Source organism: Xyrauchen texanus, chromosome 6, assembly GCF_025860055.1.
Source record: "Xyrauchen texanus isolate HMW12.3.18 chromosome 6, RBS_HiC_50CHRs, whole genome shotgun sequence".
Lineage (NCBI taxonomy): Eukaryota > Metazoa > Chordata > Actinopteri > Cypriniformes > Catostomidae > Xyrauchen > Xyrauchen texanus.
In genome coordinates, this window is record NC_068281.1 from 9195238 (window position 1) to 9215718 (window position 20481).

General features: G+C 39.6%; 1 protein-coding gene across 2 annotated transcripts in view; it reads right to left on the minus strand.

Annotated features, from left to right (window-relative positions):
* LOC127645447 (kelch-like protein 24) overlaps positions 1-20481 on the minus strand; it is a 43408-nt gene that overhangs the window by 19266 nt on the left and 3661 nt on the right. For both annotated transcript variants that reach the window (XM_052129069.1, XM_052129068.1), the window contains 4 exons: positions 17752-18595; positions 16838-16953; positions 11019-11203; positions 2512-2630 (listed from right to left, as the gene is read on the minus strand). In XM_052129069.1, coding sequence (XP_051985029.1) covers positions 2512-2630; positions 11019-11203; positions 16838-16953; positions 17752-18552 — 1221 coding nt within the window. In that variant the 5' untranslated portion in view covers positions 18553-18595. The remainder of the gene's footprint in view (positions 1-2511; positions 2631-11018; positions 11204-16837; positions 16954-17751; positions 18596-20481) is intronic.

Sequence of the window (20481 nt, forward strand, 5' to 3'; positions counted from 1 at the left end):
TGATCTGGTGTGCAAACAAGATATCAATATTTGAAAATCAATGTGTTACAATAAACAAAAGTAGAACCAAAATAGATGTACCAGAAAAAAAGAAAAGAACTTTAATGGTAAAAGTGGAAAATCCGAAAGAAATCGGAGTGAAATGCATGTAAAATAAATGGAAACTAATTTCATAACTGCTTTCTAAAGAACTGCAAACATCCTGAAAGCCAAAAATAAGTTTGTAAATACCCAAGGAGGATGGGCACTGGGCACTAACACACGCACACACACAAGCACAGGAAAAGAAAGAAGTAACTATTTTCCAAGAACTGTCTCTAAGGACAAGTGTTCGTGTCTAAAAGAAAAAAATCTATTACATCCAATCTGGGAGGATGTTTTACCCCCCTGAATCTGTAATTAAGCACATGTGCTGCATAAACATCTACAAACACCCAGAGAAGCATATTTTTCACAGATAAAATTTGGAAACGCACACACAAGACCCAAAAATGTATTATTGTAATTACAGCATTTCTGGACTGCTAATACTCATATACATGTTAAAAGAGAAAGTAGAGCATGATTGGGCATACTAAACACCAACACACTGCTATGGAGAGGCTAATTTCTGAAAATAATCAGCCAAACGGCAACACCACAAACATTAAACAACACAACTGATTACAACTGTTGCCAAATGGTATCTGAAAATGAATATTCTGCTGAGTTGATTTAAATGTGTTAAACAGAGCTGAGTTGAGTACTACACCCTTACAAGTAAGAACGGTTTTGATTTTGCTAGAGCTAAAGGTTAGGTTTTGTTTCTGTTTATAAGCAATTGAGCATCGCTTTGCTGTTGTCATGACACTCATGACACTCAGCGTGGGTCTTGAACTGAACTACAAAACAAGTTTAAATGGAGTTTGTTACGCACAAAGTGTAATTATTTGCAGAAAACTGTGGAGAGAAGAGTGAAAAGGAGAATAACGAATAGGAGAAAAAGGAAGAGAATGAGGAGTAAAAAGAAGGACAAGTAGTAAGGGAAGGACAAAGAAAAGAATGAGAAGTAAAAGGAGAAGAAAAAGAAAGGAGAAAGAAAAGAAGCAGCAGACAAAGGAGGAGGGTGAGAAGGAAACGGAGGAGAATTAAAATAAAATAAGTGGGATGAGAAAGAGGAATAGGGGGCAAAAGAGGAGGATGAAAAAAGATGGAGAAGAAATAAATGGAGGGCAATGAGAAGTAGAAGAGAATGAGGAAAAAAAAAGGAAGAGGAGAAGCAGAAGGAAGAAGGAAAAGAGGAAGGAAGAGAAAGAAGAACAACGAGAGGAGTGAGGGAAAGGAGAGGAGATGAGATGAGATGAGAAAACAAGGAGAGGAAGGAGGAGTAGAAGTCAAAAAGGACATAGGAGAAGGAGAAATAGGGAGGGGAAGAAATGGAGGAGAAGATGAAGAACGAGAAGTAAAAGTAGCAGGAAAAAGAAAAGGAGGAGGGGGAAGGAAAAGGAGGAGAAGCAGAGGGAAATGTGAAATACAAAAAGAAAAATAAGGAGATAAAGAAAAAGTAGTAGAAGGCAAAACTAGTAATAGTAGTAGAAAAAGAGAACATGGAGGAAGAGAATGATAATAAAATTAGCAGGAAAAAAAGGAGGTGGTGAAGGAGGAAGGGAAAAAGTAGGAGGATGACTAGGAGGAAAAACAGCAGAAGACAGAGGAGAGTGAAAAGGTGAAGCAGGGGGAGGAGGAGAAAGAAGAGCGAGATAGTGAAGGAGGAGAAAAAAGAAGGAGAAGAATGAGAAGCAAGAGGAGAAGAAAAAGGAGGAAGAGAAAGAGGAAAAGATGAGGAGAAAGAAGGCAGAAGAGGAGGAGGAAAAAGAGAAGAATGAGAAAAGAAGAGAAAGAGATTTCAATACAATGTCTCTTACAAGCACTGTTAATAACAAACAAGTGGTACGGGGTATGGGTGAAAGAATTTTGTTGATGACAGCTGTTGAAATTTCTGCTGATTCCTGCAGGAAAAGATTCCATGTGTCCTATGAGACTGCTAAACAATGAATTTGTAAAAAGGATGTTCAAATAGGGCAGTGGTGGCTCAGCGGTTAAGGCTCTGGGTTACTGACCAGAAGGTCAGGGGTTCAAGCCACAACACCACCAAGACACCACTGTTGGGCCCTTGAGCAAGGCCCTTGAACCTATCTGGCTCCAGGGGCGCCGTATCATGGCTGACCCTGCACTCTGACCTTAGCTGGGATATGTGAAAAATAAATAATTTCACCATGTATATGCAGAAATGTATGTATAATGTGTGACAATTGATCAATTTATTTTTATTTATTAAATAAATCTAATTTAACTAAATTTTCAGAAAGAAAAACAGTTACCCATTTCATGTTTGTTATTTTCTCCATACTGTATGATGTCACATTGCAGTAGAGGAAGCGTGCAACTGCTTCAGGAAGTGGGAAGTGACTGAGCTGGAAATGGAAACTCACACACATAGGCACGCCACTTTTAATCAAGAGCCTCTCTCACCTTCCCTAGCAGGACAGTCATCTTGTGTCTCCAACGACCCTTATTGAGAGATGCCACTTTGATCCAGAGGTTGAGTTGTGAGTTATACATCCACACGTAACTGCTGTTGATGCGTCCACCTGTAAATAACAACCACAACAACATTAATATTAATATCAGAAAGAGCAGGCACACAAGCCAAACAAACAATCTAGTAGCAGTGATTTATGTGAGCATGTGATCATGGATCACATTTATCTCATGGTACAAGTTGTATATGATTGTGGCGAAACGACCGACCCGTCCGTCTTGTCATCCTCGCCCCGCCTCTGAGGACCATCCTCAGCCAGGCTCACGATGGGAGTTGGGCAAAAAGAGGCGCATAATTAATAAGCTACATTTGTGCAGCGGGGGAATGAGGCACACCTGATTTGTGTTTAGCCTCATTACTGCTGCCAAATAAACACAGAGCGCCTCTTCTCGGGGACATGGCTTCTATTGTGTGCACACAGTGGCATCCTCGCAGGCCCAGGAGGAGAGCGGGGAGGGTACGGACTCCCTGCGCATTTAGATGCGTCGCCGAGGAGGACAGTACGCGTTGCGGCCGACAGGCTAGAGGCCGGCCCACCTTCCCCTCTCACCTGCCGCAGGCCCAGGAAGACAGGACTCGATTTTATCCATCAGGAGTTAATTGGATTGTGAAAAGAAAGCTGACATTATAGGTAAATATTTTTCTCCTGCCCATAGTGGCCTTGGTTTCATCAACAGAGAAGGAAAGTAATTTTAGAGGTATAGAAAGGTGTTATATTTTGATTTCTTTGAGACAATAGAAAATCATTAATCTTGTGCAATAAGACCAGGGCAATTTATCACATAAGTCGTGCTCATACTACATGAGTCGCTGTACTCCTCACATTACACAACAAGGTTTCTTTTCATCTGTTGTCTGCTTGTTGTAGCAGCGCACATACTACACAGCAGCGGCCAAGATGCATCCCTGGCCAACACAAGGCTTTTGCAGAACTAAATGTTTATGATTAGCATGCTGTCCAGCAGTTGTTTGTGTACTAATTATGTCTGAATAACAAAAGAAGAGATGAATAATTAAAATATGGCAGAAACATTGATTGGGGCGACGTGGGCAGGATGTCTGAGTTGGAGGTAAATAAAACATCAAGTGGAGTGCCCAGACCATATATTTATTTGTAAAAAAATTGCTTGTAAGTATATTACAATAAAACACAATTATGATCAAACTGTGGCTTTCCATTCCTGTACAAATATGCAGAAGATGTGGTTGGCTGGAGCAGTTCACTCACACTTCAAGTTTATATGGGGATGATATCAAACATGCTTGAAAATATTGCAGCATCTGTGACAGCTCAAGACTGGCTCAGATCACATTGCTGAAATGCTTATACTTCAGGAACGTTGCCGACTGTACTAGCAGACACACCGATTTGGCTTTGATCTGGGGTTTTGTTAGAAAATGTATAGAGAGGGCATGCCTTATCTGGGTCAGATAATTTCTATTTCCTGTGGTCTTTAAACTTAGCAAACCATTCAACAGCTTATTAGATCACAGTTGCAAACAACACCATGTCTGTAATTACACAAACTACAGTGCTTCAGGCATCACAGCTGTGTCTGTTGAACAGAAATGCTCCCTCTGATCTGAACGTCCTTCCTTGTTGATGGCTATGTTTACCTACACCTGCAGATGCTGCTATATTCTTTGCTGTTTCACATATCAGCCAACTGGCCAGTTATCACCTTAGCGGCAGCTTCAAGATAAGCTCTGATTACCCCTCATGTTCTCCTACATAGATATGCACGGCAAACACCCGGCATGAGCCCGCTTCACTTTAATTCTGTTTTCAGACATTGATAATAATGGTCCCAGAACCATTCAAATAGCACATGAGGCCATTACTTTCTCATAGAGTGCCATTCTGCAGAATGTAAAACATTAAGACCCAAAACGGTCTATGCAAGCACACTAAATGCAAACACTTCTAGCTATGCAAGCTTGAAGCATTCCAAAATGTTTCAAACGCCAATTTATAGCACAATACAAGTCCATATTGCATTCTCAGATTTGCCGCGAGTACTTTAAAGGTACAGACTGATCTCACTGTGAATTCACCAACAGTAGGTCGAAAGACTGAAATCGGTCTGTGCACACCAAAGTTTGAGCCACTGCCCCTAATTGCCTAAGCTGGAAGTGTTATTGAATTTATGGGCATGTGTGAGCTCCAGATTTTGGGTAAAATGTCCATAAAGTGGCACCAAAAGTGAGATTATTAGTTGTAAATGATGTAATACAGTCAGGAGGAATGTATATTATTTTGACACTACACCCTAACCCAAACCCTAAACATAACCCTAGCCATCAGTGGAGTAAAAGTTAAATCATAGAGGTAAAATGAAACCACGAATCATGCTCATCGATTAGGAGAATGCGATTACTTCCTGGTTTCCATTGGACAAGAGCCCATGTCTCGTGAAGCTGCTCGTGCAACAAGCTTTGGGGGCCTTTGCAATGTGTTTAGTGGGGACATTACACTTATATACACACTAAAAACAAACACATAACAGCAAGTCTGTGCCAACAATCAAGTGCTGGAGAAAGAACCTCTTATAAAACGAATGCTGAAGGGACTTCACGTGTCTTTGTATATTCTTACAAGCCTGCTGTGCAGCTATTTTTAAAAATTTGTATCTACTGACAACCCTAGTAAAAACATTTTCAGTAACTTTCACAATGAGGTTCATTTCAGGGTACCGTAAAATTCTGTATAATTATGTCGATTTCCTGTGTGATTATGTTGAAACTTCTCTAAGGTAGAAGTATTCTCCAAGGACAGTTATCTCAGGCATCAGGACAGTTATAGGTCGACAACTGTCATGACAGTAACACGTTGATGAGATTCTTGTTACAGTGCATCACATTTTATGCTGCAGCCTTATGCTAAAATACTTTAAATAATTTTTTTTTAACATCAAGCTACACTCCATACCCAATAATGACAAAGCAAAAACCAGATTTTTGATAACTTTGCAAATGTATTAAACAGAAAAAACTGAAATAAGTATTCAGACCCTTAACTCAGTACTTAGTTGAAGCACCTTTGGCAGTGATTACAGTCTTTGTGTATGATGCAACAAGCTTTGCACACCTGGATTTGGGGATTTTCTGCCATTCTTCTCTGCAGATCCTCTCAAGCTCTGTCAGGATGGATGGGACTGTCGGTAGACAGCCATTTTCAGGCCTCTCCAGACATGTTTGACTGGGTTTAAGCCTGGGCTCTGGCTGGGCCACTGAAAGACATCACAGAGTTGTCCCTAAGCCACTCTTGCATTGTCTTGGCTGTGTGCTTAGGTTACTGTCCTGTTGAAAGTTAAACCTTCAGCCAAGTCAATGGTCCTGAGTGCTCTGGACCAGGTTTTCATTAAGTATATCTTTGTATTTTGCTTTGTTCAACCCTGACCATTCCCCGCCGAAGAAAAACACCCCACAGCATGATGCTACCCCCACCATACTTCACCGTTGGGATAGTATTGTTCAGATGATGAGTGGTGCCTGGTTTCTTCCAGACATGTTGCTTGGAATTGAGGCCAAACAGTTCAATCTTCATTCCATCAGAGTAGAAAATATTGTGTCTCACAGTCTGAGATTCTTTTAGGTGCTTTTTATTTATATATATATTTTTTTTTACAAATTCCAATCAGGCTTTCATGTGTCTTGCACTGAGGAGAGCCTTCCATCTGGCCACTCTGCCATAAAGCCCAGATCAGTGGAGTGTTGCAGTGATGGCTGTCCTGCAAGTTTTTCCCATCTCCACACCTGATCTCTGGAACTCAACCAGAGTGACCATCGGGTTTTTGGTCACCTCAATTACCAATGCCGTTCTCCCCCCGATTGCCCAGTTTTTTTTTAGCCTTCCCCAGATCTGTGCCTTGAACAATCCTGTCTCTGAGCTCTGCAGGCAGTTCCTTTGAACTCATAGCTTGGTTTTTGCTCTGATATGCATTTCCAAATCATGTCCAATCAATTGAATTTGCCACAGGTGGATTCCAATCAAAGTGTAGACACATATCAAAGATGATCCAGAGAAATAGGATGCACCTGAGCTAAATTTCACGTGTCAGAGCAAAAGGTCTGAATTACTTATGTCAATGCCTGCATCCAAATAACCATACTTCCCTATATAGTATGCCAAAACAGTATGCCAGTGGAGTACTATGTCAGAATCCATGGTATTCATAAGACAGTAAGCGAGAAATGCCCAGATGACCTACTAATTCTGGTGGGAATCCAAAGTGTGGATTGGTTGAACCCTTTCCTATCCCACAATGCATCGGGAGTGGAGGAGACGTCACATTCAAACATTGGATTTAAAACAAACACGTTTGCTTATGCGCTTCTACATTGGGGAAATCCTAGAGTTTTACATTGAGGGAGACCCCACTATTGCAGTGCAATTCAGCTGCAGGTCATAATAGAAAGTGAAGGAATCAAACACAGCAACAACTCTGGAATATATTAAATAAAGCGAAGCAACAGAGACGTCTTATGTTATTTACACAAGAGTCATGGGTAAAGTACATTGCTGTGGAGAAAGCTCCTTCCTCCTTTAATGTATACTCGAGTAAAAAATTATGTAAACTGTGCATGTAAACTGGAATGCGGTTTTCTCGCAATAACACATTTTCTCGCAATAAGCCGCTTTCTGGTGTTCATGTAAACAGTCAGTATTTCCCCTTTGAGTAACGCAAGAATACATGTTAAGCATGCACAGCAGCACTGCTTGAAATGTGTTGGCCAATCATTTGTCTGCCTTTGCCTACTTGCATAGAATTTCTTCTGGCCAAAAACACAAATTACAGTTGGGATTTGAAAAAAGGGAAACTCAATGAGAAAAAGCAAAAGAAGAACTTTTGTGAGGAAGGAGAAGTGCCAAAACAAGAACTACAGCACTCACAAACTCCATTAGCAGAGTAGTTCAGCAACAGCCATGTAAACAAAACTGGAGTCAAATCTCTGTCTAATTAAAGGGGATGTGCTTGCTTTGTCCTCTGATCTAGAGTAAATATAATAAAGCCTGTCTCCAGGGCTTTTAGTTCACTGTTCTCTCATAAATATCCCGTCAAAGACCATGAGACCTCATTCACCGAGACTGAAGACCAGCCAAAACAATATTTATGAAGGAGTCTGTTTCCAGCCAACAGTTAACGTATTGTCACTGAGCCTGTTTAAAACAAACACTCTTTAAGAACGGATGCAAAACCTACAGGTGAACAGTGAAGCTACTCATAAGCAGGGGCATTGTTAGACATGTACTATAGGGGCTGCAGTGCTGAATCATCGCTGGATAGCCTCTAAATGTTTCAGTGGCACAAGGGTAAAGTAAATGGAGTCTGATGGTATAATACATTGGTGCTTATCCCTATAACACGTGCATATCATAGTTGATAGATGATTTTCTTAAGCCTCTATATCATCAACATGATGAACTTTGCTGCAAAAAACCTGTTGTATGTTATGTCTACTGTGACCAGGAAACGTCTGATTACTAGACGTTCATTCAAAAAGTCAAGTTGTAACACAGAAGGTCTCTCTTTTATGGATCATGTACGAAACAGGCAAAATGATTTATGGTTTCTCTTGACTGTAAGGCATGTGGAGAATTTCTTAACATTGCTGCACATATCTCTTTCAAATCCATTGACCTGGGCAGGAACTGTTGATAAATTCTTATAAATTAAAGTCTTAAACCACATCATACAAGCACCAGAATTAATATTATTGGTCCAATATTAAGCTTCATTAAGCTGCATATTAAATATCAAATTTAATTATATCGGCACTTGTGACTGTCATTGGTTAGCCACAACCCTAGTGAAATATTTTGGTCCAAAATGCTGCCACATACAGCTCTTTATTAACATAAAATATGTTCTGATTGGCTGTAATTCTGTCACTTTGCTATGCAGTTTGCTATCATTGAGGACAAAAACAAATTACGTCACACTGGAAACATCATTGTCGCATCTGGTTAGGACCAAGTTTTAGGATCTCCTTCAAATCCAGGTAAAATATCATGATCTAGCACGCACAGAACCTGCACTCAAAAGGTGGGATTACATTTTTCTTACAGCTCAATTAATAGAAAATGGACACACACAAACACACACGCTTTACTACATGTTTCCATGTGCTAAAAATTAGCTCTGGACAAAGAAAAAGAATAACACAATTCAGAGTTCCGCTTTATGGCACAAAGCTTGTTTGTTTACCATATTAAAACAAAAAGCATGTGTGACAAATTTAAGTACATAAATCTTTATGAATGTCGACTAAAAAATTGTAATCATGGAAACTTCACAAGTACATGACCAGCATAATATGGCTGGTAACCTTTGGGTCTCTTGTCAACATTTGCAGCCAAACACTTTTTATGTGACGTTCCTGTAACTGTTGTGAAACCCTCAAGATGCCACTTGCCCAGCTCTTAGTCAGTTAGAGTTTAAATGTTCTTAACTTTTGGCCAATGGGCATAAGTGCTTGCCAGCGTGAACCCTCCCTAGATGCTCTGGCTGGTCACAGAGGCAGTTGTTGTTTCTGGTTTTCCTCAAATCATAACCAGCTGTTCCAGCTATTTCCTCATGAAAAAGGCATTTGGTTTAAAGCCCTAAACCCACCACAGAAATGAAAACTGGACTCATTTGTCAAACTCATCCAAACATGATATGGAACTTATCGTTTAGTTGAAGCTCAGCTGAAAAATGAATTTAAAACAAAACCAGTGAAGCCAAGGAATGAAAGTTTTGAGAAAGTAAAGTTCTGAATCATTCTCTTTATGGTAAGATAGAACAGTCTTTTGCACAGTTTATACATAAGTGGTCTTATCAAAGGTGACCTAAAATGTGTATGAGATAAAGACAATTAAAACAGTTAAAATGGTTAAAACTCCAAACAAAGCACACAGAAATATGAACAATTATACTAGTTTGAACAAGTATAAATATGGAGTCTATTTCAAAGCCAATATCTGGTTATAAACAACACTACAATGGGGTACAAAAGTCTAACATACAGTTAACTGGAAATAAGCAATTTTTTGGATTCTGAAGATTTTTAATGAATAAATATTATGACGTAAAATGAATAAGAACTACTGTATTTAAGATACAGTATACAGATACACTATAGCTTTAGGTCACTAAACAAATAAGCAAATTTGTGACATTGACCATGTTGACTACATTGTACAAAAGGTCAGATTTACTGTCTTCCTCTGAAGCACATTAGATGCTCTTTGGAATATTCTCAAATCATGCTGGATAACATGGATCATTAAGTTTTGCTAAAAAAAATTTGGATGCCAACTTGAGAGCATGCGGTCAGTAAAGCAAAATAGGGACATACCAAAATAACCAAGGCTTTCTAAAATTCATGTACATTATTCGATTCACCTTGTCACTCAAATGATTATTCTGATCATAATTTGTAATGATAATTTTGTATTAAATTAGAAAAATGCTGAATAGAAGAAGCATTTTCAACTAGTGGTCTCAGACTTTGGATCCAAATGCATTTAAATACTCCTGTCAGCAGGAGTCATAAATTAACTTTTTGAAAGATTTGATTTATGGTCTTGGCAAACGTTAAGTCTCCTCTTTAGAGCATAAATAAGGAAGCGCTTCAGGCCTGAGTCAACACATCTACACTGTGATACAGTACATGTGTGTCCCTGTGCAGAAAAGTGTGTGTGTGTGTGTGTTTGTGTGTGTGTGCTGATCAGCCTCTGTGACCAGTACAGGACACACCACAGCCAAAAAAAGGACAGCATGTATCACCATGTAAACAGGCGAGACGTTCTGAATTTCTGGCGCCAAGTAGATGTTTTGTCCTCCATGAAAACGAAAATGCTGCGTGGCATGACAAAATCACATCCAACTATGGGGATTTTGGAACAACAATATTTGCATGGGTCTGCATGGGTCTGCTAAGCACAACAGAACAGTAATAGAAAACCTAATGACCATCAAAACATATTCCTTCAGGATTAACATGGAGATTTATTTCTTGTTGCTTTGCTGCATTGTGCCTGGGTAGGACATAGTGTCAAACCACACATGTTAAAATGAGGACATGGAACATTAGTTTTATCAGTTTTACTTATTTTAAATGGATAGTTCACCCATGATTCATCGTTTAGTCACACTCATGCCTTTACAAACTTTTGGTCTTTCATGGAAGATAAAGGAATTTTTTAGGCATAATGATGCCTCAGTCACCATTCACTTTCACTGTATGAAAAATAAAAAAGATGCAATATAAGTGAACAGTGACTGAGGCCAACATAATCACCTAACATTCACATTCCACAGAAGAAAGCAAGTCATAGAAGTTTAGAACAACATGATGGTGAGTGAGTAATGACAGAATTCTCATTTTTGGGTAAACATAATTGCAGAAAATACAAAGATGGGACCCATTTAGAGGCGCATAAGGAGCTCACCTGACACAAGGATGTCGTTGCGGAGGGCACAGACTGCATATTCGGACTTGGTGTACTCGGGGTGTTTAGCAAGAGATGTCCATTCTCCAGTCACAGGATCATAACACTCTGTGTAGGGTAGATTAAATCCTCCCACTCTCTCACACCCCCCTACTACCACAATGACCTCAGAGAAACCAGTCGACCTGGTGGCAAAGAGAGAGAGGAAATACAAAATCATCAGATAAGTATGGGCTTTGCACTGGTAAGATAAAAAGGTGACACCATCAGACTGTGGTTGAACAATGGGTTCCACAGACAAGGTAAAGTGGACTTCAGCCATGATTCATAGGAGAATTAATGTGATCTCTAGGAACAGACATCAAATAAACATTCATTTTGTTCGTCAAATCTAAGATTTAAACATCTTTACAGCTCTAGCGCACAAGTTTTAAGAGAATAATTAATGTTAAAAATTATAAGCTTCACATTTCTGTATTTACCCTCCAAAATGTGGCCCCATTTACTTCCATTGTAAGTGCCTCACTGTTACCTTGATTTTTGCTTTTTTTTAAAGAAAAAGGACAGACGAGTTGAAATAATTTTTTTTTTGTAATCAACATTATGCCACAAATTGAGCTTAACTTGTAACCAGAATATTCCTTTAACCAATATCATGGTGATTTTGTAATGGTCGATACCAATATCTAGAGAGCTGGGTGGCTGATGTACAATATAATGCTGATAAATACATAACACAAATTTTTAATGATAGCAAATTATATCGAACAAGTTGATATTGGACGTTAATCAATCGCCAAACATTAGGGCTGGGAAAAATACTGATTTTCTGATTAATTGTGATCTTAATTTGAGCAGTTCATATATCAATTCTTAAGATCTCGCTATTGATTTTACTTTTACTTCAGTTTTATTTGTGTTGATTATTGCACCAGTTATATTAATACCAGTTTAATTACATAGTTTGAGCCTTTTTGGTAATATTGTTTATTCATATTTTCATAATGTTCTCAAGCATATGGCTGAACCCCAAATTGTGTATTAAAAAGCCCCCCTTTTGCTGGAAAGAACGGATGGAGAGGGGTGTTGCTACACTTGGTGACATTTATGAAAATGGAGCTTTATTTCAAAATATAACACAGAAATTTGGGATTTCTAGGTTTAAATTTTTCGTGTATTTACAGTTGCAGTATCTATTTGTACCATTTTTGGGTGTAGTACACAACCCCCTAAAGCTGCAGACACTCTCTATATGGTGCTCAAAGACTTTGGAAGGGGCATGAAGCATCAGTGTATTATTCCTTGTCGATTCAGTGTCTTTGTGAGTGGGACTTAACAGCTCTTAAAGAGGTTATGGGAAAGAGATTTGAACTTGGTATTGTAGGATGGGGAGTGGGACAATTAAAAAAAAAAAAAAGAAAGTTAAAACCATGTCTATGGATGCAAGGATACTGGTTCTGATGTGTCCTGTACTGGTCACAGAGACTGATCAGCACACACTCACTTCTGCACAGGGACACACATGTACTGTATCACAGTGTAGATGTGTTGACAAAAGGCCTGTAGCGCTTCCTTTTAAAATTAAAGTCACACATATTTACGCACTAAAAAGGGGTCTTAATGTCTGAAAAGACCATAACTGGACTCCCTCTAGATTATTTAGGTTTGATTTAAAAGACACCTACCTGCTGGTGATGTCAGTTGGAGGAAGGAGACATGGCCAATGCTCTGTGGCTTGCTCTAAGATTCAAGAATTCTGTCCAGGATTTTATCTGTGCGGTCATAGACACTCAAATTCTACCCCAGACTATGTACATTGGCTGATGGGGCTGTTATTAAAGTAGGTGACAAATATACAAAAAGCTGGGTTCAAACTAGTGTAATGTTTGGCAGACAGATAATTCTTAGAGGATGCAAGTCAGCTGGTGCTTCCTTATTTCAAGAGTGGTTCACCGAATTGGAAAACTGCATTTGAAAAGATGTCGTATAAGCAGCTTGGATGTGTATGGTAAGAAATGGGACAGGTATTTGTCCATTCTGGAAGGCTCTCAGTGAGGACCAGGTGGATAGAGACAAAATTGTGGAATTCTTTCTTTTCACTATGTTTGTTGATATTTATATTTTGTATTTTCTAAAATATTTTTTTGTTTGTTTGTTTGTTTATGTGTGCATTGTGTAATTTGGGCTTTGACCACAGGGATGTTTGTTGAGGGATAGGGTGGGGTTGGGGAGTGGGAAATAATTGGGGTTAAAGTTTATTCCGGTTATATATAGTTTATTCTGTTTTTTGTACACATGAGTCAATAACAATTGTTAATAAGAAAACTATTTTCATAATGTACCATGTTAGAAGGTTCCTGGCATAATTTACAGTATTGGTGGAGAGAGAATTTATTTCAAATACAAGCAAAAATTTACATATAACTGAGATGTACACAAAATAATCAGAATTTAATCAAATCAGAAATGAATCGAGAGCTTGTGAATCAGAATTCAGAGAACATGCACATACACTTTCACCTCCTAATGAAAGCAACAAAATTCTGACTCCAAATATAGACACTGCCTCTAAACACAGATCCAGATGCCATATTCACATACCAAGTCTAAATACAGATATAGCCACCTCACAAATACATATACTGTGTCTTAATGTAGATAAAATCTCCAAAATAAAGATACGGACTCCATATTAGGATACTGCCTCTAAATACATAGTTGGCTCCAATAAATATACAGTCTTAAAATACAAATTTACAGACCTAATGACATATCACCTTCTACTTCAAATATGCTGCTGCTAAACAGTCATTTCCCAATTCTGATGCCCCCTTCAAAATGATACTGTCTCAAACTAAAATGGTCTCTAAATAAAAGTACAATTTGTAAATTACCTTTGTACCCATTACGAGTCCTATGTGTAGAGCCAAAACCAAACTACATTTAGGCATTTTCTTTTTTGTTATTCAAATGTTTTATTGATTCATATATACACACACAACAAAGAAAAACCCAACACATATACAACGATCAACATTTCACATTCAAACCCCACTAATATCCATCCCCATTCAACAACCCCCCACCCCCAATGAACACCCCTGTGGTTCCACATAGTAACACTCACTCACACACACAACCCAAAAAACAAAACATAAGAAAATAAATTAAACACACATACATAATTAAACTAAACTACATGCTCCACAACCCCTCTCCAAGAGTCCCTCAAAAATACCAAATAATTACCCATTTCCTATCAAATAAGTCCCACAACCCCAGCCTTCTACTTGCCACCTCCTCGAAAGCAGCCACCCTATCCATTTCTACAAACCACTCCAAAAATTAGGCCACTCCATCCAACATCCTGGTCAGAACCCAATTTCTTATACGATTATCCTCCAAATTTATGACCGCCCCATCACCCAAAATACCCAAAATACAGAGTCTGGGACAAAGTAAAATGTGAGTGCCCAAAACGTCACAAATACAACTGGTTGTATGTGTGATGGTCACTCTGGTTGAGAACTTTCAACCAAAATTCTTGGATCTTAACACACCCACAAAAAACATGGGTTGTGTCTCCATCTTCTGATTGGCATCACCAGCAGGTGGATGTGTCTTTAAGACCAAGCCTATACAATCTAGAGGGGGTCCAATAGAATCTATGAAATATCTTGAATTGCATAAGGTGCACCCTTATATCTCTAGATGTAGACTTAAATTTTTTTTTTTTTAATCCTAGCCCACACTTTCTCCTCCAATACCAAGTTTAAATCTATCTCCCATGCAAGCCATGCATGCATCACGAGCCGGTGTTCTGACAATCTGTGCTACCTGCTCAGGACATGCTACCAGCAGTAAAAACATTGATTATGTAAAGTTAAAACATGGGTAGCACATGTCAGGATGGGAGAACCTGTCGTTATGTACTACAATAGCATGAAATGAGCTAAAAACCTAGGTAGCACATCTTGTCAGGCAGATAATCCCGGCAGCGCATTTGATAAATCACGAGAGTAAACTCACACTTTTCTTCGGTGAAGCTGCGCGGATGACCTGTACTACGTGTTTCATTAGTTTCTTTTTGCTTTCAGAAATACATGTGATGTAATAAGGAAAACACCACTATTAATCCTTGAGATTTCCAACCCAGCATACAGGAACACAATCCTTAAACCATGGACACATTCTAAATTACATTAAAAGAATTATCTATTGAAAATATAATTAAACCTGGAAATAAAATTTTAGGATTTTGCAGGTGCGATTCAATGAAAAGAGCTAAATAATTGGTCGGCTTGTGATGTGTGAATGGCTAGCATGCACAGTCGGGTGCTCACGGAGGATGTGTTAACACAACATTTTCGTTTCAGTGCCCATATTAACAGATGACACCATTTACACAGCAAGCGTGAGTCGTGAGGTGACGCATCCCAGACGTGGCAGTAAGCATATAGTTTTGGCATTGAGTCTATTTTTGCCATGCGGCTCATGCTGGACTCAGTGGCTCTGGGGGCAGTACTGTACAACACTAAAATAATCAGGATAATATAGAAAAGACAGAAAAGCAAATCAATATTATTTAAACCGAACCTATAGTACACTACAATTTCTATGTCTGCAAGCAAGTAAACCAAATAAAATAACTTAATAAAAGAAAGAATTAATAAACTGCCAGACCTTTTGCCATAATGTGTATACAGTATAGACACAACATGAACTAATCACAACCAAGTGTGCTGATAAAGATGAAGTACACGTGACTGCCCACTGTTGTAGTTGAAGCACCAATAACCTCAGCTTATTATGACTTTATTTAAGAAAATATTTGGCGTAGGACCCCATAGATAACTTTATATTCTGCGCAGAGGCGCTGCTGTTTCTTGTGGAAGAGACGAGGCCAATGTGAATGTCCAACGCGACCACCACACTCACGTGCCGCACGCGACTCACTCACGCCACACTCATGGAGAATGTGTGAACACGGCATCACATTCCCATTCAGCTGATGAAAACATGCTGTCATGAGGAGGGATTACATCAAAGATGTAGATTGGAATGCAGGTCAGGTGCGAAAAACGTCATATAAATAAAATAGCCTGCTCCTCTCTCACCGTTGCTTGCGTGCTAATGATTAACACTCTGTGATTTTGAAAAATGTATGAGATATATAAGAAATATTTAAGATTCCACACAATTTCGTGATTAGTAATTAAATAAGCAAATTTGTGATATTAACAGTGACAACTAATTTTGTACCTAAGGACAGGTTTACCTTCATTAAAGCACTTTCACAAGATGCTCTGTGAAATTTCATATGCAAGATTTTTCACATGCAGGTTTTGCACACATTTTTCACTCAAACTGTAATGCTGATAATATATTTTTAATGAAAAATAAACTATTAAAATAGACAAACGCAAAATAGCATTGACCAGGAAAATATGGTTTGGGTCCCTCTATCAATGGAAGCCTATGGCATTTTTTTTCGCCAATTTAATCATCTGACAGGCAAAAACCTAACCTGTCTTATGTCTCATCTTCATTATAAAAAGCAGACAAGAATCAGAAAATGTTCTACACGGACCACACACTCAATCTACAATCAAAGCCAGTGATTATCCAGCCAGTCATCTGTAATGTTGTCTGTGGTTTCAATTTATCAGTGACATTTATGTCATTTTAGCAGCTCAGAGGGAGAAAAAACGATTTAATGAGCAGTACTGATTATGTTGCTAAGAAGATGCTTCTTTGGATTTGGAGCTTTGTGATTTGTAATTTAATTTACCAATTTCTGGTCAGAAACTAGATTGTACCTGCGGGGTCTGGTACGTGGTGACATCATCTCATTCCCAAGTACGTGGTAGCGACGTGCTTCATGCAGCAGCTGGTAACATTCTGGAGCATTCTGGATCAGTTGATCACCTTCCACCTGCAACAGAAATATTATGTTTTTTTACCATCATCTTTTTGCTTTAACTTTTTTCACAATTCTACTAAAACCTGAGATATACCTTCCAAAGGAGTTGACTTCCATCTAACACACCTGCATGTAATTTTTGTATTTACCCTACCTAAAAGGTCACCAATAATGATAACCAAATGTCATTAAAATTTGAAAATGTTTAAGTGATGTCAAGTTATTTTTTTAAGACTGGCTTAAAGGGGCACTTGATCAAAGTTTTCAATTACACTTTTTCAAGTAATACAGACCCATAAGTCACAATCTACCCCCTTATAAGAAAATCTTTGACCCACCATGATTAGCTGGTTTACATGTGCAAGGTCAGTGCTGTTCAAACAGCACCCCTACGCAGAGTGGGGTTGCCATAGCAAACGTCTGATGGGAAGAGTGTTCCACGACTGCTATCGGGTCCTTCAATAGCATATAGCATGCAAGGAAGGGCAGTCGGTGGACTCTTTTTGTGCCCCCCTAGGGGGTTGGTGCTACGCAAACTGTACCATATATATGTTTGTTAGGGTTCATGCTAAACTCTGCAGGAGGTCAGATCTCCAGAAGCAGGACTGACCTCTGCTTCCAATACATTTTGTACCCATGGTGGGGTTTGTTTTTACTTGAGGACATTAATTAAGGCTGAATTCATAATTGGATCATACTCGAAGCATCACAGCAAAACTGTTTAAAAATGATCAGAATTATCTGAATTCTTCTGTTTGAAAGGCACCTTCCATTCAGACCCACTCAACCCTATTTGAATATGCCACTCACCGTCTGAACAAAGTAGTTTGGATGCAGGAGAGGCAGTCGAACATGTTGTAACAAGTCTTTGAGCATGGGCCTGCGGACCTCCACACTGTGGTAGACCCAACGCATCACTGCCTCGAACACTACTTCCTCCCGGGAAATGGACAGCTCATCACTAGCTATGTATCCCTCCAGTTCGTCTTTGCACAAGTCGAGAAACTCCTCGTGCTGCGCCACTTCTGGAAAATTCTGCAGGGCAAAGCCACGGCAATGACTGGCCAGCTGTTTGAGAGAATGTGCATCTGCAAAGCGCTGGATTCCAAGGCAGTTGCAGGGGTCCAGCTGCTCCTCTAGGAATTTTGCGCAAGCATCTCGCAGAGTGACGATCTGGAAGAGGCTAGATGTCTCGAATAGAAACTGGACGTTGTGCGTGGTGATGCAGGCAAGACCGGTGTAAACAAACTGCAGGAAAGTGTCCATGGCATCCGCCTGGATGCCATTGATCTCCACCAGCATCTCGCGGCTCTCCCGGTGGTCGTTGCAGAACATGGCATGAAAGTAGCTGCTGCAAGCTGACAGCACAGCGCGGTGACATGGGAACTCACGACCCTGAACACTGATGATCACATCCGTAAACAGACGACTGTCACGGAACTCATTGAAGACTTGTAGTACACTCTCAGCATGAGAAGAACCGGAAGAAAAGTTGTACACGTCACTCAGGTTCTTGGACTCCATCTCCAAGACTTTCCGTTTGATTGCAGGGGATTCTGGCACACCACCAGAGTTTTCATGATTGGCACGCCGACCCAAAATTAGCACCATGACTTTGTCTGAAAGGAACCCTTCACCAACTAACAATCCCTGCCTGCAGAAAAACAATCAGCAACTATCAACACCTGTAGAGGAACAGCAGTTAAAATCAACACACACCATTTATCTTTATATTCAGTCTTACTCCTGGAGGTCCACCTACCTGAGGAAAGGTGGACCTGAAGTAGGATTGACTACCCTGCCATGTATTATTGATGTCTTGAATATTTTCTTACATGTATTGCAGTGTTCCTTAGATCTGAAGTCAACATGAAATGGCATTTACAAACCATATAAGTTAATGCATCATCCCAGATTTCCCAATGGCATCACTTTATTTTCTTAATATATATTTTTTAGGGGCCAAGCACCCAAGATGCTTTTTTTATTAATCTTCCTCCCCAATGGGTGTCTATGGCAACCCTATGAACCGTGTGTATAATAAGCCCCCTGACCAGGCCTGGGTAGCTCAGCGAGTAAAGACACTGACTACCACACCTGGAGTCGCAAGTTCGAATCCAGGGTGTGCTGAGTGACTCCAGCCAGGTCTCCTAAGCAACAAAATTGGCCCAGTTGCTAGGGAGGGTAGAGTCACATGGGATAACCTCGTGGTCGCTATAATGTAGTTCACTCTTTGTGGGGTACGTGGGGAGTTGGATTAGACACATGTCTCTGAGGTAACACGCTCAACAAGCCACAAAGTGGTGGTGGCATAGTGGGCTAAAGCACATAACACAGCCACCACAATTGTGTCCTTGAGCAAGGCACTTAACTCCAGGTTGCTCCGGGGGATTGTCCATGCACTACAAGTCGCTTTGGATAAAAGTGTCTGCCAAATGCATAAATATAAATGTAAATGCAACAAGCCATGTGATAAGATGCGCGGGTTGATGGACTCAGACACAGAGGCAACTGAGATTCGTCCTCCACCACCTGGATTGAGGAGAGTCACTACGCCACAGTGAGGACTTAAGAGCGCATTGGGAATTGGGCATTCCAAATTGGGGAGAAAATGGGGAGAAAAAACAAACCCCCTGACCAAGTTTGAGGCTCTCTTTGCCAAACTTTATAGAGCCACCACCAGTTAAAAAAAAAATTCACTTTTCTTTTGCACATGACTTTTGAACTGTTTGGCCTGGGGGGGAATGTTATCTAATTTCTCTCCTTGTGATGATTGTAATGGCCAAATTAGAGTGGCCAGCCACCATCTTGATTTGTGACATTTGATTTTTTTCTTTTCACATCCTACAAACTATGTCCGATTAGACCAAAAATTGGCTCAGAGAACCTTCAGACCAAGCCGCAGAGAAACGACCAAACAGAATTTTGATTTGTTCTGCCATTCCAAAGTTAGCCCAATGTAAAACAAACTATGTTTGCATTAAACAGGATGCAAGGCTGTATCTCGGCAATGCTTTGGTTTATTGAAACAAAACTTGATATGCTTAATTTTAGAGAGATATATCCAGCTGCAGACCCGCAGCACCACCAGTTTCAGAACCCCAGCGCCAGAACCTAAAAGTGAGGGGCGGAGTTATTGACAATGAGACAAGCATGGCGGAGAGCATGGTGAATTGTCTAACGTTTTTGACATCATGTGGTGAAACATTATCGCATATATTAAGTTCAGCGTTTGCTAAATATTTAATTTGTGCATAACTTTATCATCTTATTGAAGCTTGAATATGTTGTCATACTTTATTGTATTAAAAAAAAATTGTACGGATGGTTCGATACATTTTTGCGTGTTGTAAATGGGCCTTGCGGTGACGTTTTGAAGACATCTTGTGAAGGTGTTAAAGTGTTTGTTCCACGTTCCTCTGTTATATGCATTATGATATGCATGGCTACTTTCATGATGTTCTGATTTTGCATGCTGTGACAGTTTTTACAAGAAAGACCCAAATACTGTTGACTGTGTTTTTGCATGGATTCAGAGCT